Raw genomic sequence first — 19595 nt, forward strand, 5'->3', positions numbered from 1 at the left:
TCTGTTCACTCTTTACAGTGTCGTCTTTACCTTTTTCTTCGGACTTAATATCGGTCGATCTTTTTGATCTTACGCTCGTTTATTCTTCGATTACATTTTTGTTGGACTCAAAGTCACGTTATCATAATGCGCTACACTGGACTATACGCTGCGGCTCTGGTCGCACCCCTCGTGGCTGCCCACAGCGACTTCCCTGTACCGAAGATTGTTGGCCTTGGACCCCGAGAGATTGGTCAACTCAGGAGCAGGAACATTCTTGGTGGACATGCGGCGCATGTTGCAGGGCCCAATTTACGTTTGACGGCACGTCAAGGTGGTATTGATGGTCGGTGCGGACCGAACAACGGCGGTGCAAGCTGCGCTGAGGGCTACTGCTGCTCTGTGGAGGGCTACTGTGGTCAAGGAGGTAAGGTATTCGGGTACAACTTGAGAGACCAATGCTAATCTTCATAGGTGACTACTGTGAAGCACCCGACTGTCAGTTTCAATATGGCCCTGCTTGTGATGCCAACAAACTCCCTACTGGAGGCAGCACTCGCAACATTGCTCGTCCCAAGCTCGGTAACCAGCCATATGGTGGAGAGGGCATCTACGACTGCACCGAGCCAAACACGATCGCTATCACATACGATGACGGTCCTTACATCTACACCGAAGGTGTGTTGGATCAGTTCAAAGCTGCCGGAGCAAAGGCCACTTTTTTCGTCACCGGTGTCAACATCAACAAGGGCGCAATTGACGACACAAGCAAGCCGTGGGCTGCTACCATCAAGCGCATGATCGCTGAGGGACATCAAGTTGCCAGCCACACATGGTCGCATCAAGATCTTAGTGCCATTACCAGCCAACAACGATATGACCAGATGGTCAGGAACGAGGTACGATTTAACAATCCGAATCATCCATAAGAAGTACTAATCAATTCGTAGATGGCCTTCGCCAACATCATGGGCAAATTCCCCACATACATGCGCCCCCCATACTCCTCCTGCACCGCAGCCTCAGGATGCCAAAAGGACCTCGCTGATCTAGGATACGTCGTCTCGTACTTCGACCTCGATACCGACGACTACAACAACGTGACCCCAGACAAGATCCAGAATGCCAAGGACAACGTCAAGAAGGCCATCGACCCCAGCAACCCCCAGACGGACGCTTTCCAGGCCATCGCCCACGATATCCACGAGCAGACTGCCAAGAACCTGACTGGCTACATGATCGAGACCATGCAGGCGAAGGGATACAAGCTGGTTACTCTGGGCGAGTGCTTGGGCGAGCCCCAGGCGAACTGGTACCGAGACGCTTCTTCCGGTCGTGTAGCCACTACGTCTGTATTCACCCCTCCTGTCGCGGGTCCCACATCATCTGGAAGCGTCAGCTCCGCCGCACCAGCTGCCACTCCTACTGGTGTTTCTACCGACGCTACCTGCGGAGGTACATCTGGCTTCACCTGCCTCGGTACGACCTCTTAATTTGGATATACAATCACCCCCAACTGACATCCACGTAGGCTTCGCCCAAGGCGAATGCTGCTCCCGCTACGGCTTCTGTGGAAACACCGACGGTCACTGCGGAGTAGGCTGCCAGGCTGGTTTCGGAAAATGTGGCAACAATGGCACTGCTCCTTCATCTGGAAGTGGCAGTGCTTCTCAGCCAGCAGCTACCGGTGCTTCTTCATCTGCGTCTGCTCCTACCTCTGCTCCCAGCGGTCTTGTTACTACGACTGATGGCTCCTGCGGTGGCACATCTGGTTTCACGTGTGTTGGTTTCGCAGACGGCGAGTGCTGCTCGCAGTACGGGTTCTGCGGTAAGACGACTGACTACTGTGGAACGGGCTGCAACCCGCTCTTCGGAAACTGCGCTGGTTCTTCTGGCTCCCCGGCGCCTTCGAGCGCTGCTCCTTCCACAGCGGCTCCTTCGACCGCCGCACCTACTACCGTATCCACATCCACCCGTCCCGTCACCACTAGCACCAGCACCAGCACCAGCACTCGCGCGACTACCACCAGCACACGCACTTCCACTGCCCCGGCCGCTACTTCCTCCGCCCCGGGTCTCAAGGTTAGCAAGAACCGCCTGTGTGGTGCGCGCAGCCAGCAGACGTGCAAGGGCTCTGCTTATGGCAACTGCTGCAGCCCCGCTGGTATTTGCGGAAACAGCCTGCTGTCCTGCATGAAGATGTTTGGATGCCAGCCTGGGTTTGGTGACTGCCGGTAGATGTGTTTGGTGGATGTTGTTGTTCAATTCTTATGTATTCTAGTTTTGGGGATTGGGGATTAGATGGTAGATGGGGGTGGTGGATATCGGAGAATGGACTTTCGAATGCAATCGTTGGCTATAATGTGTTGTATACAAATGTTTTATCACCTCATACACGAAAAGTATTGACCAGGTCTGCAGACTACATTAAGACAACAACCTGCAAAATGCATGACCTAATGGCAACGTAGGCTCTAGGGTGCTTAGCTTTTTACACATTGGCTTGATATAATAGTTCAAAATTGCGGACTAAGACCGATGGGATAATATGCAGGGTATGAGAGGGCAAAAGTAAAGGTCAACAGGTGGTAAAAGAAATGAAGTTTGGCATCTGCCAATTCGCGTTGTCCTGCATCGCTCTTTCCAGTCCAGTCTGCACGCACTGTAGTCAATGCGGAAACTCATGCGATATCGACGAGAGTGATCCATCGATGCCAGGTAATAGATGTGACGATTGATGTGACTCGACGATGAGCTGTCATTAACGGATGATGTGGTGAGTGCAGGCCAAGTGAGTGGCGCCGTCTCCACAAGTTCCCAATACGCTAGCCTAGCTCGTCTGCGGCGCCAGCGATATCACGTCGAGCTGTCGCCCTTCCTCTTGCATCGCCAATTGACCTCTGCGCATCACCGCAGCCCGTCACCACTCTCCCCCGTCTGCTCGTCAGCGTTCTCTTCGTCCCTTCTCTGTTTGTCACCGGCAGCTTCGCGCTTTCCTCACCTGGGCTTCGGCCGCGCACTCGAATTTTGGGTCCTGAGTAAAGTACGTCGGTTTGTCCATGGCGTCACTGTGCTGGCCATCGCGGCGGTGACAGCGCGCCATATCCACTTACCCTCATCCACTCATTTATTAACGTCGCCCAGATCTGCCCTAGTCTCCTTCACCATGTCGGACCTGCAGGAGCTGCTTGCCCGTCTCAACGGCGGCGCATCTGGCAACCAGCAACAACCACAGGGCTACCAGCACCCGTCTGTCTCGTCGCCTCTCTTCTCCCCCCAGCCCGGCGGCCCGCAGCCTCATCACCAGTCTGCCGTCATGTCGCCCAACTCGTCCATGGCCAACACGCCCGCGCCCGAGCCCGTGTCGCAGCCCACGCCGCAGCAGCAGTCGACCAACCTACTCAACCTCCTCCGCTTCAACTCGCAGGGCGGCGGCCCGTCTCGACGCGTCTCGCAGCAGTCGCAGGCGCCCGACATTGCGACCAGCATGGCCAGTGTCATGGGCAGTAGGACGCCCTCCCACAGCGCCGCCGCCCCCACGCAGTCGCCTGCCGCCGCCCAGCAGAACCCCCAGGACCTTCTCCTGCGCCTGCTGAACCACCCCAAGCCCGCCCAGACCAGCGGCCGCTCTTCTCGCGCTGCCTCCGTGCTCTCTCCGCGTGCGTCCAACAAGCCTGAAACGGTTGTGGACGACCTCGCGCAGGACCTCGCAGACGCCGAGCTCGAGCACGTCTCGTCTGACCCCACTGTCCATACCCCGGGAGCCTCTTCCCCGATGAGGATGTTTGGCTCCGACAGCAAGGAGCAGTCGTCTCGCTTCCAGCCCGACCCCGCCTCGCTTGCCCCCAAGTTCACCTACGTCAACCCCTTCGACCAGCTCGAAGCCGCCAGCCCCCGCAAGAACACCCCGATCCAGCAGGGCTCCAAGCCTCCTGCCCCCAAGATGGAGATCCTCAAGAAGAGGGCAGTCGATGCTTCCTCGCCCGCTCCCCAGGACGACGCTCCTGCCCATACACACGAAACTGTGGCCGAGGCCGTGAGCGACCTGGGCGAGCAGGTCGGTCAGCAGATCGAGGACGCCCTCGCCGAAGCTGAAGCTGAAGCCTCTGCTCTCCCCCAACCTGAGGAGCTTGCAGAGGTCCAGGAGGTCATGGCTGAGATTGCAACCGAAATCAAGGACGAGTTTGCCGACCCAAGCACAGCCAAGGACATCGAGGCCAGCTTGCCCAAGCCCATCGCAGCTGCCTTGAAGGAAGTTGCTACCGAAATCGCTCAAGACAACGTCGCCGAAGACTGGGAGACTGCCGAAGCCGAGGAGAGCCTCGCAAAGGGTGAGGACCAGACGGTAATAGTCTACAGGTTCCCCATGCGCGCCTTTGCCTCCATCCAGGTCAACCAGATGCCGCCTCGTCGTCTCTACTTCGCCAACGAGCTCTTTATGGATATTGCTCGCTTGAAGAAGGACTTTGACCAGATCGACCGCTCCCTGGTATCCGCCAGCAAGAACTTCATCGTATACGCACTCGTCAAGAAGGGCGGCTTCCGCATCATCCGCCAGGAGAACGGCCAATACCGCCAGGTCTTCGAGAACCACCAAGAGCGCATCTTCAACATCGCCCTGTGCACCTCCGCAGACGACTCACAACAACCGCTCGAGAGCATCCTGGGTATCGGTGTCAACGGCACTGTCTTCTGGACTTCTCTCGACCCTGCTCGCGAGGACCAGTTCGGCGAGAACCTCGACTCTCAGGGTTTGATGCTTCCCCCGTCGCCATCTCAAGATGATAACACATCTGGAGGCCAGCTCAAGACTCGCGCGAAGCCATCTTCGCGTCACCCAGAGTTCTTTGCTGTTGGTAGGGGCAAGTCCATCCACATCGTCTTCCCCAAGGTCGCCGCTGAGTATGCTCGGTCTAAGAGCCGCATCTGCCACACGGAAAAGTACCTCAAGGAGCGCTCCCTCAAGATCCTCACTGGCAAGGCTGGTAAGGACTTCACTTTCAGCGAGGACGACACCATCATCGTCTCACTCGACAAGGCCGGCCGCATGCGCTTCTGGGACATCCGCACCCTCACCGAGCCAGACCTTGGCAACCCCCACAGCCCTCCCCGCCAGGTCGAGGTCTCCGAGACTCTGCTTGAGTTCCACACGACCACACCCAACGCCAAGTCGTGGCCCACTTCTGTCTTCTTCTTTGACAAAGACAAGCCATATACTAAGGGTATTGCGCTGCGTTATGTCATGGTTGGCATGAAGCAGAACCACGCCTTCCAGCTGTGGGACCTGGGTCTCAACAAGGCCGTGCAGGAGATTCACCTGCCTCACGAGAACGAATCGGACGCTATCTGCAGCGTATCGTTCCATCCCCGCACTGGCATCATGGCTGTCGCCCACCCTACCAGGAACTCGATCTTCTTCGTCCACGTCTCCTGCCCGAGGTACAACCTTCCTGCTCTTAGCCAGGCTGCCTACATCTCCCGTCTGGCAAACAAGGGCGACAGGGGCCAGAACAATCTGCCTCCAGTCAACGCTACTGCCATCATGACCAGCATCACGGAGTACTCTTTCGCATCCAAGGGACAGATTAGGAGCCTGCACATGCTCAACGAGCCCGCTGGACCTTCTGATGTCGACGATCCCGACAACGCCGCTCTCTTCGAGCTGTACGTCATGCACTCCAAGGGCGTCTGCGTCTTGCGCATCCGCCGAAGTGATCTTGGCTGGAAGAAGGAGGGCGAGCCCATTCACCCCAAGGAAGCTGAGGAAGAGGGCGTCATCACCATCTCGCAGCTCAAGCCACCTCAACCTGTCACCGATGAGTCATCTACTGCTGGTGACACTCCTGCGCCCAAGTCTGTCTCTGACCGATCTGCGCGTGAGCCATTGAAGAGGGAGAGCAGCACCGCGTCCAAGCAGTCCATCAACCCCGAAGCAGCGATGCGCGCATCTACTCTCGCTAAGGTCGAGAGCAAGCAAGACGCAGCTCGCGCAGCTATCATCAACGGTGGTGACAAGTCAGAAAAGAAGAAGAAGAAGCGCGCGGCCGCCACGGAGACATCTTCCCAGGTCTCTACAGCGCCTTCAGCTGTGGCTTCCACTGCTCCTTCCGCTCGTATGCCTGCACCTGCACCCGCGGCTCTGCCCCCGTCTTACGCGCAAGCTGCTCAAGCGACTGCGCAGTCCAAGTCTCCGGCACCACCTGAGCCATCCGTTGCGCAGGAGCCTGCCAAGTCCAAGGCTGCTGACACCACCGAAGCGCCGGAGTGGGCCAAGCAGCTCATCAGCAAGCACCTCCAACGCCCAAGTGCCGCACCTACCGCTGCTCATCCCGCAGAGGTTGATGCCAAGAAGCTTGAGGAGGTCGTACAGGCTGAGATCACCAAGGGCTTCTCGCGCGAGCTGGACATCATGTACAAGCGCTTCGACGAGGACAAGCGTGTTATGAACGCAGCCAACGGTGCCCATCAGCAGGCTATCCTACGCCAGGTGTCCAGCACACTCAACGAGAATGTCGAAGGTGTGATCGGAAAGATGGTCAGTGACAACATTCGCAATGTTGTGCTTCCTGAGGTGCTGGCTAAGACCACTGCTACCGTTGAGCAGGGTCTGAGCGCCAACCTCAAGCCCATCCTGGCCCAGCAGTTGTCCAAGGAAATCCCTGATGCCGTGTCCCGATCTTTGAAGCAGCCCCAGATGTTCCAGTCACTCTCTGACCAGGTCGCAAAGAAGGTTGCTGGTAACTTCGAGCCTATGATCGCTGCCTCAGTTGCTACCGTCGTCAACCCCGCCATGTCGAACTTGACCAACATGATCGAGCGTCAGATCGGTGGTGAGCTCCGACAAGCCCATGCTCAACGCCGTGAAGATGCCGCCAAGATCTCCGCGTTGACCGAGGTTGTGCAGACATGCCTAGAGACTATTCAGACTATGGCTGCAAACCAGATTGAACTTCAATCCCAAGTCGCAAAGCTTCTCGAGGCTCGCCAGGCTCCAGCTCCTCGACAAGTACAAGACTCGCCTGCTGCTCCACGTACCCCTCCCAAGAAGTCACAGGAGGAGCTTGAGATCGAGTCTATCCACCGTCTCATGTCCGAAGGCAACTACGAGATGGGTACCATGCAGTGGTTGCAGTCGCCTCGCAGCGCCGCGCTCTTCGACTCTGTCTTCGTCCGCTACGATCCTGCCTACCTTAGCCAGGTGAGCCCGCTGCTCGCGCTGTCGACTGGTGCGGTCGTATCTGAGCATCTGGGACGCAACCTGACGGAGCGCCTTGTCTGGCTCAACGCTGTATTCCAGAGCGTCAACCCCAACGTAAGTACCCCGCTGCAAATCCATCGTGCTCCTGCTAATGAGACATCACAGGACCAGGAAATTCGCGACATCATTCCTAAGATCATGGACGTCGTTATCCAGCGCTTGACCGCCGCATACATCCAGCTCAACGAGAGCACCCCTGGTAGCCCGCTCCTTCGCGCCATCTCTCAGCTGGTCAACAAGTGCAACGAGATGACTCGCGCCGCCGCACCCTTCAGCCCCCGTGGTTGAAGACCGAGGTGATAGGGCAGCAATCTATTCTTACAGTAATGAGCGTCATGTGCTGAGAATGCCTTGACATGTATCATTGCTCAAGGTGTTTGGGGATCTGCTTGCGCCTTCAGTATCGTTTGATCATTACCTCTTTGCAAGTCTTCGTTGCCTTGTCTTCGACTTCATGATCACAGGCATACACGGAGCGCGCATATACCACGGCAGGCCTACGACACCAGACACTTTACACTCTCCTTTTAGTTTGATCTTCCTTTTCTTTCCTTCCCAATGTACACATAGATTCATTTCCTTTCCTTTCCTTTCAGATACCCACTGTCTTTACCTCCCAGCGATCCACTCGCCGAGCGTCTTGTCAGTAAACAGTCTAGTGATGCTGGAATGCTCACGTCTTTTGACTGTTTCTGCACTTGTGCTCTACGACGAAACCGCTGGATTTGGGAATGATGGGGTGTGTGGGCGGTCTATGATCTTCTCATGATCTGGCATGCTATGAGTGAGGCATCGGATTGACGACTCTATTCTTTACGAGTTGTCGGCCTTTGAGCTCACGCGTTAGGGAGGATGAAGGCATGTGTACGATATTTTTCTTGCGATGGTGGATGGATATAGTAACGGCATGGTTAATGGCTGGAGTAATACACCGGTTACTGGAAATTGTGTTTTTGATGATGTTGCGGCGGGGAGTGGCGTGAACTACACCTCGCACCAAGCGAACTTCCACGTTGACAATTGATAGTCATCGATCTGCGCGCGTACGCATCCTTCCCGTCCACGCTGCTCGCGTGCTCATGGGTGTTCGCGTGTTCGGCAGACCAGACAACGGGAGGGCGATCACGATGAGACGAAGCCCCGCGTCCGTCGCATGAATCGTCGCAGATTACCCACCCCCCCATCCACTTTAACCACAACTGAAACACCACTTGAAGCCAGTCACAGCCTTGTGTCGTCTGCGTTGCGACTGGGAACTCGCTGTTCCGTGCAGTGCGTGAGGGTATTGTGAGGGTGCATTTTGCATTGTGCCGCAACGTGGGTGTCAAGAAATAGTATGCGCGTCGCGTGGTATGGGCGAGCAGATGGTGGGTGCGCGTAATGGGACTGGGAGACGTAAGGGAAGGGGTGATGCTTACTGATACTGCTATGACTGAGGAATCCATAGATGAGAGATGCCTGGCTTGGTTTTACTCGGCTTGTTGGTGTTGTGAACTGGTTTCCCTTCTCCGTTTTTCGCTTCTTTCCTTCTTTCTTACCTCGTGTCCTCAGTTCCCTCTTCTCTTCCTTTACTAGGTACATACTGTTGTTATCTTTCTTGACACTCTTTTAATAGCGAATTATACGAACGAGGCTTTCAACGCACTACGCCGCGCAATATAGACGGGAGCTACGGCACGACACGATACCGATACGTTCGTTATACTATACGCATACGCCTCCGCCACTTCCTTCTGAGGAGATCGAGACAAGGACGGAAGAGGAAAGAGTGTAGTAGGAAAAAGTAAAGAACAAAGGAAGAGGCACAGTCACAATGGCGATGAACTGGATCCTACCCGTTCGCGCGGCACAAGCTGTACTTTCCATTGTTGTACTCGGTTTGATGGCTTATGGTACGTCTCCTACCATCCCTCTCCCTTATCCCACCCCTCCATCTCTCCACCATCCCCATCTCCTCCCCCCAACTAACACCCCCCAGTATCATCATGGTGGTCAACACACTGGCGCCAATCCTCCCCGCTGGAAATAAACTACCTCATCTTCGCGCCCTCCTGGACCATCCTCAGTCTCATCCCCCTCCTGCTCACCTCCCTGCCCAAGTTCTCGCACTTGACTGAGAAGGGAAGTGTGAAGTGGGCGTTGTTGGGACTGGAGGGACTAACGATGTTGTTCTGGTTCAGTGGGTTTGTTGCGCTGGCGGTGTTTTTGAGTGGGAGGATTTGCTTTGGTATGGTGAGTTTGATCTTCCCTTCCTATGCGTCGTTACTTTAAGATGGGGTGTTTGGGGGCTAATGCGTGGAATGAATAGGTCTGTGACGTAGCCCGCGCGAGTACGGCTATCAGTGCGGTTTCGTGGCTTGCTTGGGCTGTCACGTTTGCTTTTGGTGTTGTTGGTGTTGTGAAGGGACGGCGTGGTGGTATGGGTATGACGTTCGGTGGCAAGGCGCCGAAGAGCAAGGAGGTGGATATGCATCAGGGTGTATAGAAGTGCGTATCTAGGTGGTGGAGCAGGGGTTGATGTGTATATGACTTGGGAACTTGCGATCATCAGGTATGATTGCGGCGCGTTGGTGGTTTTGTTTTTGGATATCCTGCTTTGCTTTGAGCATTGGTTTAGTCGTAATGCATACTTCTTTTATGTGTAAAGTCGTGTCACCTAGTGCTGTGTGTGACGTGCTGATGATGATCGTTGGGAGAAATTCATCTTATCCACTAGGCTGATCATTCGAGAAATCCCTTTCGGGGCAGTATAGATTAAAATGAATATGTAAGCAAGTGAGTATCATCAAAAAGGTGTCCAAGTCTGGTATAGCCCTCTACCAGTATCAAAAAAAGGTCGTTAAATAAGAGTATTTATAACATATCCCGGGGCAGTATAGAAAGGACTTGAAAAGCTGTGAGCTGGCTGCCCGCGACTGCTTATCGCAGTGGTATTTGTTGCGGTATGGTAGCCACCGTGTGACTTCGTGGGCTAGCTGATTGAACCTTGTGCATGTTTGTCTCGGTGCTACCATCATCGTCTCGTACATCGCGGAGCATACATCTAGTCACAATTTCGATGACCAGCGCGGACCAAGCTAAGGCCCAGTGCTGAGCCAAAGATGCGTTCTTCTCTTCGTTGGGCCTCACGACCATGCCTTCGTCACCAGTGCGGAGACAGCCAATATTAACATCTAAGCGATAAGAGCAGGAAAGCTCTCGGCAGCTGTGTCGCCATCTGTCACCTTGTAAGTATTCCAGATAATTCTGATGGACCCTAGATTATCAGTACTCTACATGACTGCATTAACGGCGCATTTGTCATAGAAGCATGCGATGCCTTGGTTATAAGGAATTGAGGATGTCGACATCCGACCCGCGTGGTCGAAGGCGAATTCTAGCCTCGTTTCGAAACGCTTGGTATGTAGCAGTGTGCCGAGGAGGAGATTTTGTGGATGCCTTATAACATGCGTTGTATGCCTGATGAAGCCATGCTGAAACGTAACAGAGACGCAAACCGCCTGGAACGGCAGCCTCGTCCGCGACGTTCGATGCAGACGGCAACAAGACGCTTTTTTTCTTCGATAGATGAGGACAACATCGCGCTGTACGAATGCGATACGTCGAAATGCTGCCTGTTATAATTGATAATTGCGTTGGTGGATGCGTTCACGTAGACAACTGTCAGCAACCCCTCAATAGTTCATCGGTACTGCTTCATTGGTCATAGCGCGAGCGCTAGCGTCTAACGTACCTGCGGCGGATCTGCTCCAGGATTCTGATACCTGCAACACCACGCCACTGATTTTCGTCACAGAACAAGAACTTCTGCATCTCGGCTGACACCATCTGACAGCGTTCTACTCGCGTTTCTCGGTTCTCGGCAACGCGTTTTCCACGACGATGCCAGTAAGAGCATGCTCTGTCCACCGGGGCCCGCATAGAAACAAAGCGGCCAGATGCCATCCGACTGAATATAGCAACGATGGCAGGGAACATAATTCCAATGATTGCCACAAACGGCAATGATGCCGTTCTCGACTTGTTGGCGGGGAGCTTGGCGGGGAGCTGTCAGTTCCCAAACCTTCCGCAAATCTGGATGCAGGGGCTTTTTTCAAGCTGCGCTCGAGCGCTCGCCTGATACGTGTGCGAAGCGTGTCAGCGTCCATGGCTGGATGGATCTGATGGCCTGCGAAACAAGTACATCTTCTCTCGCTGCTTCGCTGTCCAAACATTCTTCTTTCCACTTCTCCAGCTTCACGCGCGCGTAAACATTGATCGTATCCGCAGCGGTTTTCTTGAAACATCAGTCCGGAGAAGAACGACTCGTACCTCGAGAGAAAGCAATCATGCCGAAGACCGCTGTCTTCACCACCATTACGCCGTTGCCGGCGGGCATCACAAGGAAGAGTGTGCTCGACATGTACCGCGATCATCTAGCTATGATCGACTTGAACCCATTGGTTGTGGAACGGTTCAAGTGCAGGCCACCTAGCTATGCGCCTACTGACGAGTACTGGTCGATGTGGTACACTATCAAAGGTGAGTACTTTTGTACATTTCCACCGTGCAATCGCTAACATCTCCTAGACAAGGTGTCATATCTACCGGGTGGCCTGGCGACAGGTTCTGTATCCTACCACGCCTGCTTCAACGACACAGCGGAAGGTCTCAACACACACGTGTACGCACCGCTTGGTCTCGATATCCAAGGAAAATGGACCGTAGGAGGACGATTGCCTGGCGAGCCAAAGCCTCCGGCCGAGCCTGGCCTCAAGACTCCAAGACACGGCCTGTATATTCGGGAAGATGTCAAGATGACCTGTTCATCGCTACTGTTGAGCTTCGTCAAGAGGACATTCAAGGACTCGCACGGCAAGCTCGTGGACAAACTGGTTGAGAGAGCGCACATCCTGGAGTCAAACTTCGCGAACGAGAGATTGCAAGCGCTTCGGAATGTTGCGCCTGGCGAGCGAATGGGACACGGTGACATCTTCATCGCACCACCACCAGACTACGACTACCAGCCTTCTCCCAGATACCTGCAGGTTCCCTCCCCTCGCTTCGTATCACATACGCGAAGTCAGAGCGACCCGGTACTTTCTCCTGGCTTTTCTTCTTCCTCGACGCTCAATGGTTCCAACGACAACTCCCCTAACCCAAAAGATCGCCCGATGTCCTTCACCTTCGTACGCGAAGAGAGGGAGGTAGCTTCCTCTGCACCCGAGCAAGGCTCCTTCCTACTACCCGCGACAACATACGATGGCGGCTTTGCACAAGTGCGCGAGCGATCGCAATCTTTGTTCCCTGGTAACGCCCCGGACGAAGACCTTGAGCGCATCTATTCGGAGCGCATGATCTCTCTGGCACCACTGAGCCCAACACAATCCCCCAAAGACTGGACACCGGAATACGCACCTCGAATCTCATACACGCCCAACGAGCGACCCATTTCCTTCACATTCCCTTTCGACCCAAAGCATCCCTTTGACCGCAAGTCGACATCCGAGACGTCGCAATCGGACCAACAAAACCTTCTCGACGACATCGACGACGCGATTGACGAATTCATGTACACTTTACCCGCAACCACATACAAGACGCTACCAGCAACTACGTACGACCCCAAGCCGGCTGCCGAACCCACACTCTCCAGCGCAACATACAACCCAGAGCCAACGCTTTCGAACGCTACCTACAAGCCCGAGCCGATACTGTCGAATGCGACGTACGACCCAAGGCATGCGCGGAAGGACTCTGTCATGCCATCGCAGTCTTACGCCGACGAACCGCCACCAGTGCCGCTGAAGGACGACAAGTACAGGAAGGGTAGCATCAGGGGATAGGACGGGACAACGCAGCTGGTGATGTTTGATGACCTTTTTGTATAACAGTACTTCTGCTTCGACGTTTTCATTTGGGGAAAAGCGTTTATGGTGTTTGAGCGTTTGGATTTTACATATATACCCTCATGTATCAGGCTACCGGATAGGCTGGATGGAGTACCTTGGACCCTTATGTACAATACAAATCATGACAGCGGAAACGCAACTTTATAACCAGGTCTACAGACTACATCAAACTGAAAACTTGCAAAGTAGGTGACCCAACGTCAATGTAGACTCCAGGGTATTCATTATTTTATCGCAGCACGCCTATTGCTCCAACCTCAAACGCCGATACTGCAACCCCAAAAGCAGACACAGTCGCTCTTCACACCACTTAGCCTTCCACCCAGAAGGCTCCGGCGTGATACTCTCATCGCCCCACCCATCCGCCTCATTCACCAGCTCGACCTGCACCTCCAAATAAACATTCAAAACTGCCTCCAAGCTACCCATTTTCTCCGCACTCAGCCTACCCGAGAGATCTACCCCCATAATAGCTAAAATGGTTTCAATAAGGGAAGCCAGCATGGTGATACTTGTGGGGAGGTGCTGGTTGAACGTGGAATGGTCCCAATTAGGAAGCGGCCTGCCATTCCGCTTCGCTTGCTCGACCGCTTGTGTGACTGCAGTGCGGTATGTGGAAAGTAAGTTCCAGATCTTGTGCCAGATTGTCTGGAGGATCGCGGTTGTCTCCAAGGGGTCGGTTAGGAGAGGGAGGAGGGCGTGGCGGTAGAGGTAGGATAGTGGGATGTCTTGGATTCCACCTTCTGAGTCTTCAAAGCCGAATATGTCTTCCTCTTCCTCTTCTTCTGGGATGTCTTCGTTCCCACCGTCATATTCATGCCATGGATGGTCCTCATCCTCTTCCTCATCCCCCTCTTCCTCACCAAAAGTCCACCCAAACTCAACACCCCCCTCAAACTCCCCCTCCCCCTCCCCCTCCCCGTCATCCAAAACAAAAAGTTCTTGTCTGCACAACGGGCAGGTATTCGTCCCCTTGGCGCTCAACCACGCAACGATGCAGGGTTCGCAGAAGATGTGGTTGCAGCTTGCGGTGTTAGAGAAGGTTACTGCGGGGTGGCCGGTGGTGGTGTTGTAGTCTTCTTTGCAGATTGCGCAGGAGGTGTCGTCGTCGGAGGGAGAGGGGGTGGTGGGGGTGATGCTGTTGGCGAGGAAGTGCGAGCGTGTGGGGAGGGTCATTGTGATGGATATGAGGAGCATTCCCGAGGTCCTCTTGATGGGTGGGTGGGTTTTGGTAGGGTGGATTGTTGGTGAGGTGTGAAAAGGGTTTGATGAGTTGGTTTGAACCCGAGGTGAAAGTCGTGGAGAGTTGGTTTGGAGTAGGATCATGTTCAGGGAAGGGGTGTGTTTTATACTCACAATGCTTACAATCACTACACTTTGCGGCTGGTCCTACCCATGGCTAATGTTTCGTATAATACTATGGTGCTTAAAAGACCTCTGGTTGCGTTGGTCCTCAACCACGGAACTGAAAGCGCGGAGCCTTTTACATCCACTCAGAAAGCGTATTACTAACGACCTACTCATCTCTGAAGATCCACTTCCCTCCTCTCCTATGTGCATCCAACCAGCGCTCTTGCACAATCGCCTTCTCTTGTTCCTTTGCACGTTCCCGGTCTTCCTGCTGCTCCTGTGTCGTCGGAAAGTCCACTCGCCAGAACCCTGGCGGTGTTCTTCGTCGCTCGTAGGCCTCGCGATGCTTCCCGGACTCTTTCGCCATCTTCTTCGTCCGAGCTTGCAGAACGAGCTCCTGCCGCTCTTCGGATGACATCTGCGTGAGCTGCATGTTGCTGTATGCATCGCCCAGATAGTCCTCGAGTAAAGCCTCCTCTTCCGACGGACTGAGAGGTCCTTGTGCCTCCGCAAAAGCTCGAAAAGTGGATCCACAACATTGCGGGTTAGTGCAGCCTGGAAGACACATGCGATCTCCTCGCTTGCGCACAGTCTCGGAGAATGCGTAGCTGAAGCCTTGGTTGTATGCAGGGTTTGGCTTGAAGTCCTTGACGCTCAACTCGCCCACCGGCTTATCTCGGAGGCGAACCTGATCTTTCAGTGGTGATGCACGACTTTTGCGAGCACTAGAGCGGGTCTCGGGAGCCCTCATGGTCCATATAGGGCCGTCAGGTGTCGGGTCGTCGCGAGGGCTCGCGCGAGCCTTTGACTTTGAACTGCGCGCACCCTTACTGACGGAACGTGTCTCGGTAGTACGTGAGGAGCTTGCGGGAGGGGTTGGGTTTTGCTCGGTTTTGATCTTTACCGATTCTGACTTTGGGGTCTTCGGTGATGCCTTTGCTGGCGTTTGAGGCGTCTTCAATGCTTGCAATCTTTGGTTCATCTGCGCTCGAGCAAGGTGGGGCGGCAGCCGCGGCTTACGTTTATTCGCAGGTAGTGCCTCGCCCGACTCTGCAAGGAAAGAATGCTTGTCTTGTTGATACGCTTGAGCTTGCCGTGAACGCTTCGTGGGTGGCTCCTCAGAAGCACTGCTCACCACGTTGGGATCAAGAGGTCTCAACACAGCGTCTCCTGCTTGTGTGGGTTCATTTGGCTCACTAAAGGCTCGTGCTTCGATACTCGCGAAGGCGTGAGGCTCGCGCATGTTATCATAGATATCATGCAGATCAGTATCATCCAGGTTCTCGTTCTTAACGGCCTGCGTAAGTGGCGCGCTGTTACGCCTCTGCTGATGAGGCGTTTCCACAGGATCTGTGTCGTGGAATATTTGTGTCCGGGGTTGACGAGGAGTCTTGATCCCATGGGGCGCAGGATCGTCCAGATCCATCGTCTCGTTCCGAGTCATGTTGAAGGCAGGGAGCGGAGGACTACTGTGAGGCTCTTCTTTCACGCGATGGGGCTTTATTGGCGTACCATCTGAAGAGTGATCTGCGTATATCTCGAATCTGGATTTTGACGGCTGGCCTCGTTTGCGTTTTAGTGACCTCTCGGAAACAAATTCGGGGAAATCATCGTCATCTTCAGCTTCCATAGCCTGTTCAAATATGCTCCTCGGCTCGACCTGCTCATCCACTGTTGTTTGACTGGAGCTTGGAATCGCTGAATGATGGCCTTCGTCCTCTGAGATGATGCGCTGGACGTGCGAAGAGACACTGCCATTGTGTTCTTGATGTTGCTGTAGCTGAACGTTCCCTGCCCGAGTGCTGGCCTTTGGAGTGACAGTTGTGGTGGGGCTCCGGGCTTCCTCGCCGCTGACCGTGGTCGGAGACGCCAACCGACTCGTCATCCCCAGGACTGAACGCGGAAGCGGGGCCATAGGAGCAGGAGAGGAGCGGTCCGGGTTGGCGATGGATCCGGGAGTTCGCACAGTGGCCAACGAAACTGGACTGGAAGGTATATGAGGCCGTTCCTCAGGAAGAAGGTGAGCCGTCGCCATATGTGACTTGTCGGCCCCGTCTCTGGCCTCGCTCTTCGACTTTTGCTTCACTGCTTGCCGATCTGCGTACTCTTGCCATGCGCGCACGCTCTCTTTCATGTCCCTGTTCTTTTGCATGACGTTTGTATTCTTCTTCTGGAGATACTTCACTTGTTGAGACATGTCACGGTACTTCTTAGTCAGGTCACTAAACCGGGCAGCAAGGTCGTGATAGTCTTCTTCGGTAGCCTCGTTTGCAACCCCGTGATCTGGTAATGGTGCAGCGGCCTCCTGTAGAGTCGCGAGTCGTTGCTTCAACTGCTCATTCTCGGTAGTAAGGTGGCGATAATCGTCGGACGCACTTTGTGCATCAAGTTCAGAGACATGCTGGTCGACTGGCCCCCTAGTTTCGAGCTGTTCTTTCAGGTGCTCGTTCTCCTTGGCAAGACGCGCTGATTTCAGAATCTCGTCATTCAGATGTTGGAACAGTATCTGTTGGTTCTCTTCCTCTGCAGCAGGTCAGTATGTAACTCAATGAATACGACAAAACGCGTACTTTGATCTAGCTCCTTCTGATGTCTTTCTTCTCCTAATTCATCTTAGCAAAGGTAGACGCGTTGAATGACCATGCTTACTTGTCTTCCATTCCTTCTCGAGGTCAGGCTGGATGACCTCATCGTATACGCGCGTCCAAAGCCCCTTGTTCTGCTCTACCCAGGCTGAAAACTCCGCCATATTGGACCAGTCCGACAAGGCATGAAAACGACAGGTGTGACAAGAGATGGCTTGATGTTCGCGTGTGTCCTGCTTGGTTGCAGCATTAGGCGGCAACTGCGAAAGATGCGCGCTAGTGGAGCGCGCAGTCACGCGTACGCACAGACACTCTGCGATAACGATAAGATATGGTGCCATTCCGACATCCCGAGGCGCATTCGCCGCCGACACGACAGCCATAGCCAGGTATTATGAAGCGCGCATACGATGGCGATGACGACGGCGAGCATCCAGCCAAAGTACAGCGGCTTTTACATCCCGACAAACTCTCTCGATTGAGCGAGGAGTTGCTTGTGCGCATACTGTCTTTCATGCCCGTACCCTCGCTTTTAGTATGCCAAAGGTAGGTAACGTCGTCTTCGTTACATCGTGACAATCGCTAACTGTTACAGGGTGTCAAAGAAGTTCAGTCGCCTTTCGGTCGATTCGGAATTATGGAAAGCCGCTTATTACCGCACATTCGTCCTCCCTCGAGCGTCGCGCATACCAGGCATCAGAGGCCCTGCGAACCCGAATCGGCTACACTACTCCTCGCGGCTATCGAAATGGCTAGAAGACGGCTACTTGGTCAAAGATGGAACACAAACGAACTGGAAGCAGCAATATCGGTTACGGTATAACTGGACCCAGGGACAATGCGCCGTCAGTGAGATTGTCGTCGCTGAAAGGCCTCCAGACCCACCGCTGCTCGTCATGATGTCCAACAGCATCATCTATGCTGCCGACTCCATGTCAGGCCTGCGAGCGTGGAACTCGAAGAATGATAGGGAGCTACTGGCATCCACGGAACTATCTGGTGAAACAGATATGGCTCGGTTGCCCATATCCATGGCCATAGATGCCTCGAATACGGACGATGGCACGGAGCGAGTTGTCATCGGCTTTGAAGACGGCTCGTTCTCCATTTACGCACTTAGGACGAATCGTAAGAAGTTCACGAATGTCTTCACCCATCCGCCATCAACAAACGGAATGCTGTCGGCTCTCGCATACTCATCGCCCTATCTCCTCACGATGACCGAAGACCACCTCCTCTCATTATACGCTTTTGAAGAGGTGCCTGGCACGTTCGGGCTGTTGGAGGCACCGAAGCTGCTATACTCCCTACGATCGAGCACTGCATGGCCACCTGTCTCGTTATCGCTGCGCACAACAGCACATACCATGACCGCCGCGATCGCATACTCCCTGCCGACGTACTTATCCGGCTGGACTGTTGGTGTACAAGAGCTCATACTCTCACACAAAGGCGACCTCATCGAGTCACGGTTGGCTACTGCGGCGGATGAACACTCATTTACGCTCTCTACGTACCGCGCGGCCTCTTCATCAGCACGCTCGTCGTCACCTTTACCAGATCGCGCCGGTGAAGCCCTAGCACCGAGCGGACCGAGCAGATCGAAACCTACTTCCATGTCGTACTCCCATCCGTATCTTCTCGTCGCGCATCCCGATAACACGCTATCGCTCTACCCCGTCCGGTCGACATCACAAGCACTATCGATCAGCTCCGGCAACCGCCTCTGGGGCCACACGTCTTCAATATCTGGCGCCCATGTTGGCATGCGCGGCAAGGCTGTGTCCGTGAGCAGACGAGGAGACGAGCTGCGGGTATGGGATCTAGAGGGCGGCATGAACTCCTCCGCGAATCGCAAGCGCTCAAGAAACGGACAATTGAGCGTTCGCGTACAGCCATCCAAAGCCAATGAAGAGTACACCCAGGACGACGACTCGGGGCAGCAAGTGGGCTTACGGTTTGCGCTTGACCAAGGCTTTGACGACTCTTCCGTCAGTCGTGGTTGGGTCGGCTTCGATGAACAGAACGTCATAGTGCTGAGAGAGAAGAGCGAGGGCAGTCAGGCGTTGGTTGTCTACGATTTTACATGACCTGTCAAAGGCTCCGAGGCGTCCGCATCTATTAACAGATATACCCCCATAGAACACTGCCGATTTATACGAACATCGAACTTTCAGTATCTACCGGAGCTCGACACTGACGATACTTTCTCAATTGCTAATAGCTGTCATCAGTTCACTCCTACACTTCTAAGGGGTCATATGCTTTATCTGCCGTATCCACAAGACATCTCACAACACCCCGGGCTCTCGTGACTAAGAGATCGTCATGCGTGGTCACTCACATCGAACATCATGTATAAGACGCAGATCTGCGCTTATTAGCCAAGCACAAGCCAACCCCTCCAACGACTTCGTCCCATTCGCCAACTTGACAAAAGATCAGATATGGATATGAGCAACACAGCTTTCCCTCCGCAGCAACCAATCGACAACGCCGAACTCAACGTAACTTCTGCAACTCCAAACGATG

The 19595-nt window shown here is 54.3% G+C and overlaps 5 protein-coding genes across 5 annotated transcripts; 4 read left to right on the forward strand and 1 right to left on the reverse strand.

Moving 5' to 3' along the window:
- Positions 1–126: 126 nt before the first annotated feature.
- J4E84_002204 (uncharacterized protein) lies at positions 127–2217 on the forward strand (the record flags this gene model as incomplete). The annotated part of the gene is made up of 4 exons (XM_049384831.1): positions 127–406; positions 454–878; positions 930–1458; positions 1511–2217. 4 exons carry the CDS (start codon positions 127–129, stop codon positions 2215–2217), a joined length of 1941 nt encoding a protein of 646 aa, XP_049246854.1.
- An 821-nt stretch (positions 2218–3038) lies between these two features.
- Positions 3039–7525, forward strand: J4E84_002205 (uncharacterized protein; the record flags this gene model as incomplete). Its single annotated transcript, XM_049384832.1, has 3 exons — positions 3039–3043; positions 3124–7291; positions 7343–7525. The coding sequence occupies 3 exons, from the start codon at positions 3039–3041 to the stop codon at positions 7523–7525; spliced, it is 4356 nt and encodes a 1451-aa protein (XP_049246855.1).
- Positions 7526–11565: 4040 nt separating this feature from the next.
- J4E84_002206 (uncharacterized protein) lies at positions 11566–13062 on the forward strand (the record flags this gene model as incomplete). Its single annotated transcript, XM_049384833.1, has 2 exons — positions 11566–11758; positions 11807–13062. 2 exons carry the CDS (start codon positions 11566–11568, stop codon positions 13060–13062), a joined length of 1449 nt encoding a protein of 482 aa, XP_049246856.1.
- A 1582-nt stretch (positions 13063–14644) lies between these two features.
- J4E84_002207 (uncharacterized protein) lies at positions 14645–17227 on the reverse strand (the record flags this gene model as incomplete). Its single annotated transcript, XM_049384834.1, has 3 exons — positions 14645–17001; positions 17049–17081; positions 17128–17227. The coding sequence occupies 3 exons, from the start codon at positions 17225–17227 to the stop codon at positions 14645–14647; spliced, it is 2490 nt and encodes an 829-aa protein (XP_049246857.1).
- A 350-nt stretch (positions 17228–17577) lies between these two features.
- Positions 17578–19153, forward strand: J4E84_002208 (uncharacterized protein; the record flags this gene model as incomplete). Its single annotated transcript, XM_049384835.1, has 2 exons — positions 17578–17609; positions 17659–19153. 2 exons carry the CDS (start codon positions 17578–17580, stop codon positions 19151–19153), a joined length of 1527 nt encoding a protein of 508 aa, XP_049246858.1.
- Positions 19154–19595: the final 442 nt, after the last annotated feature.

The sequence above is a fragment of the Alternaria hordeiaustralica genome, assembly GCF_023758085.1.
Source record: "Alternaria hordeiaustralica strain BMP 2776 chromosome Unknown scaffold_3, whole genome shotgun sequence".
Lineage (NCBI taxonomy): Eukaryota > Fungi > Ascomycota > Dothideomycetes > Pleosporales > Pleosporaceae > Alternaria > Alternaria hordeiaustralica.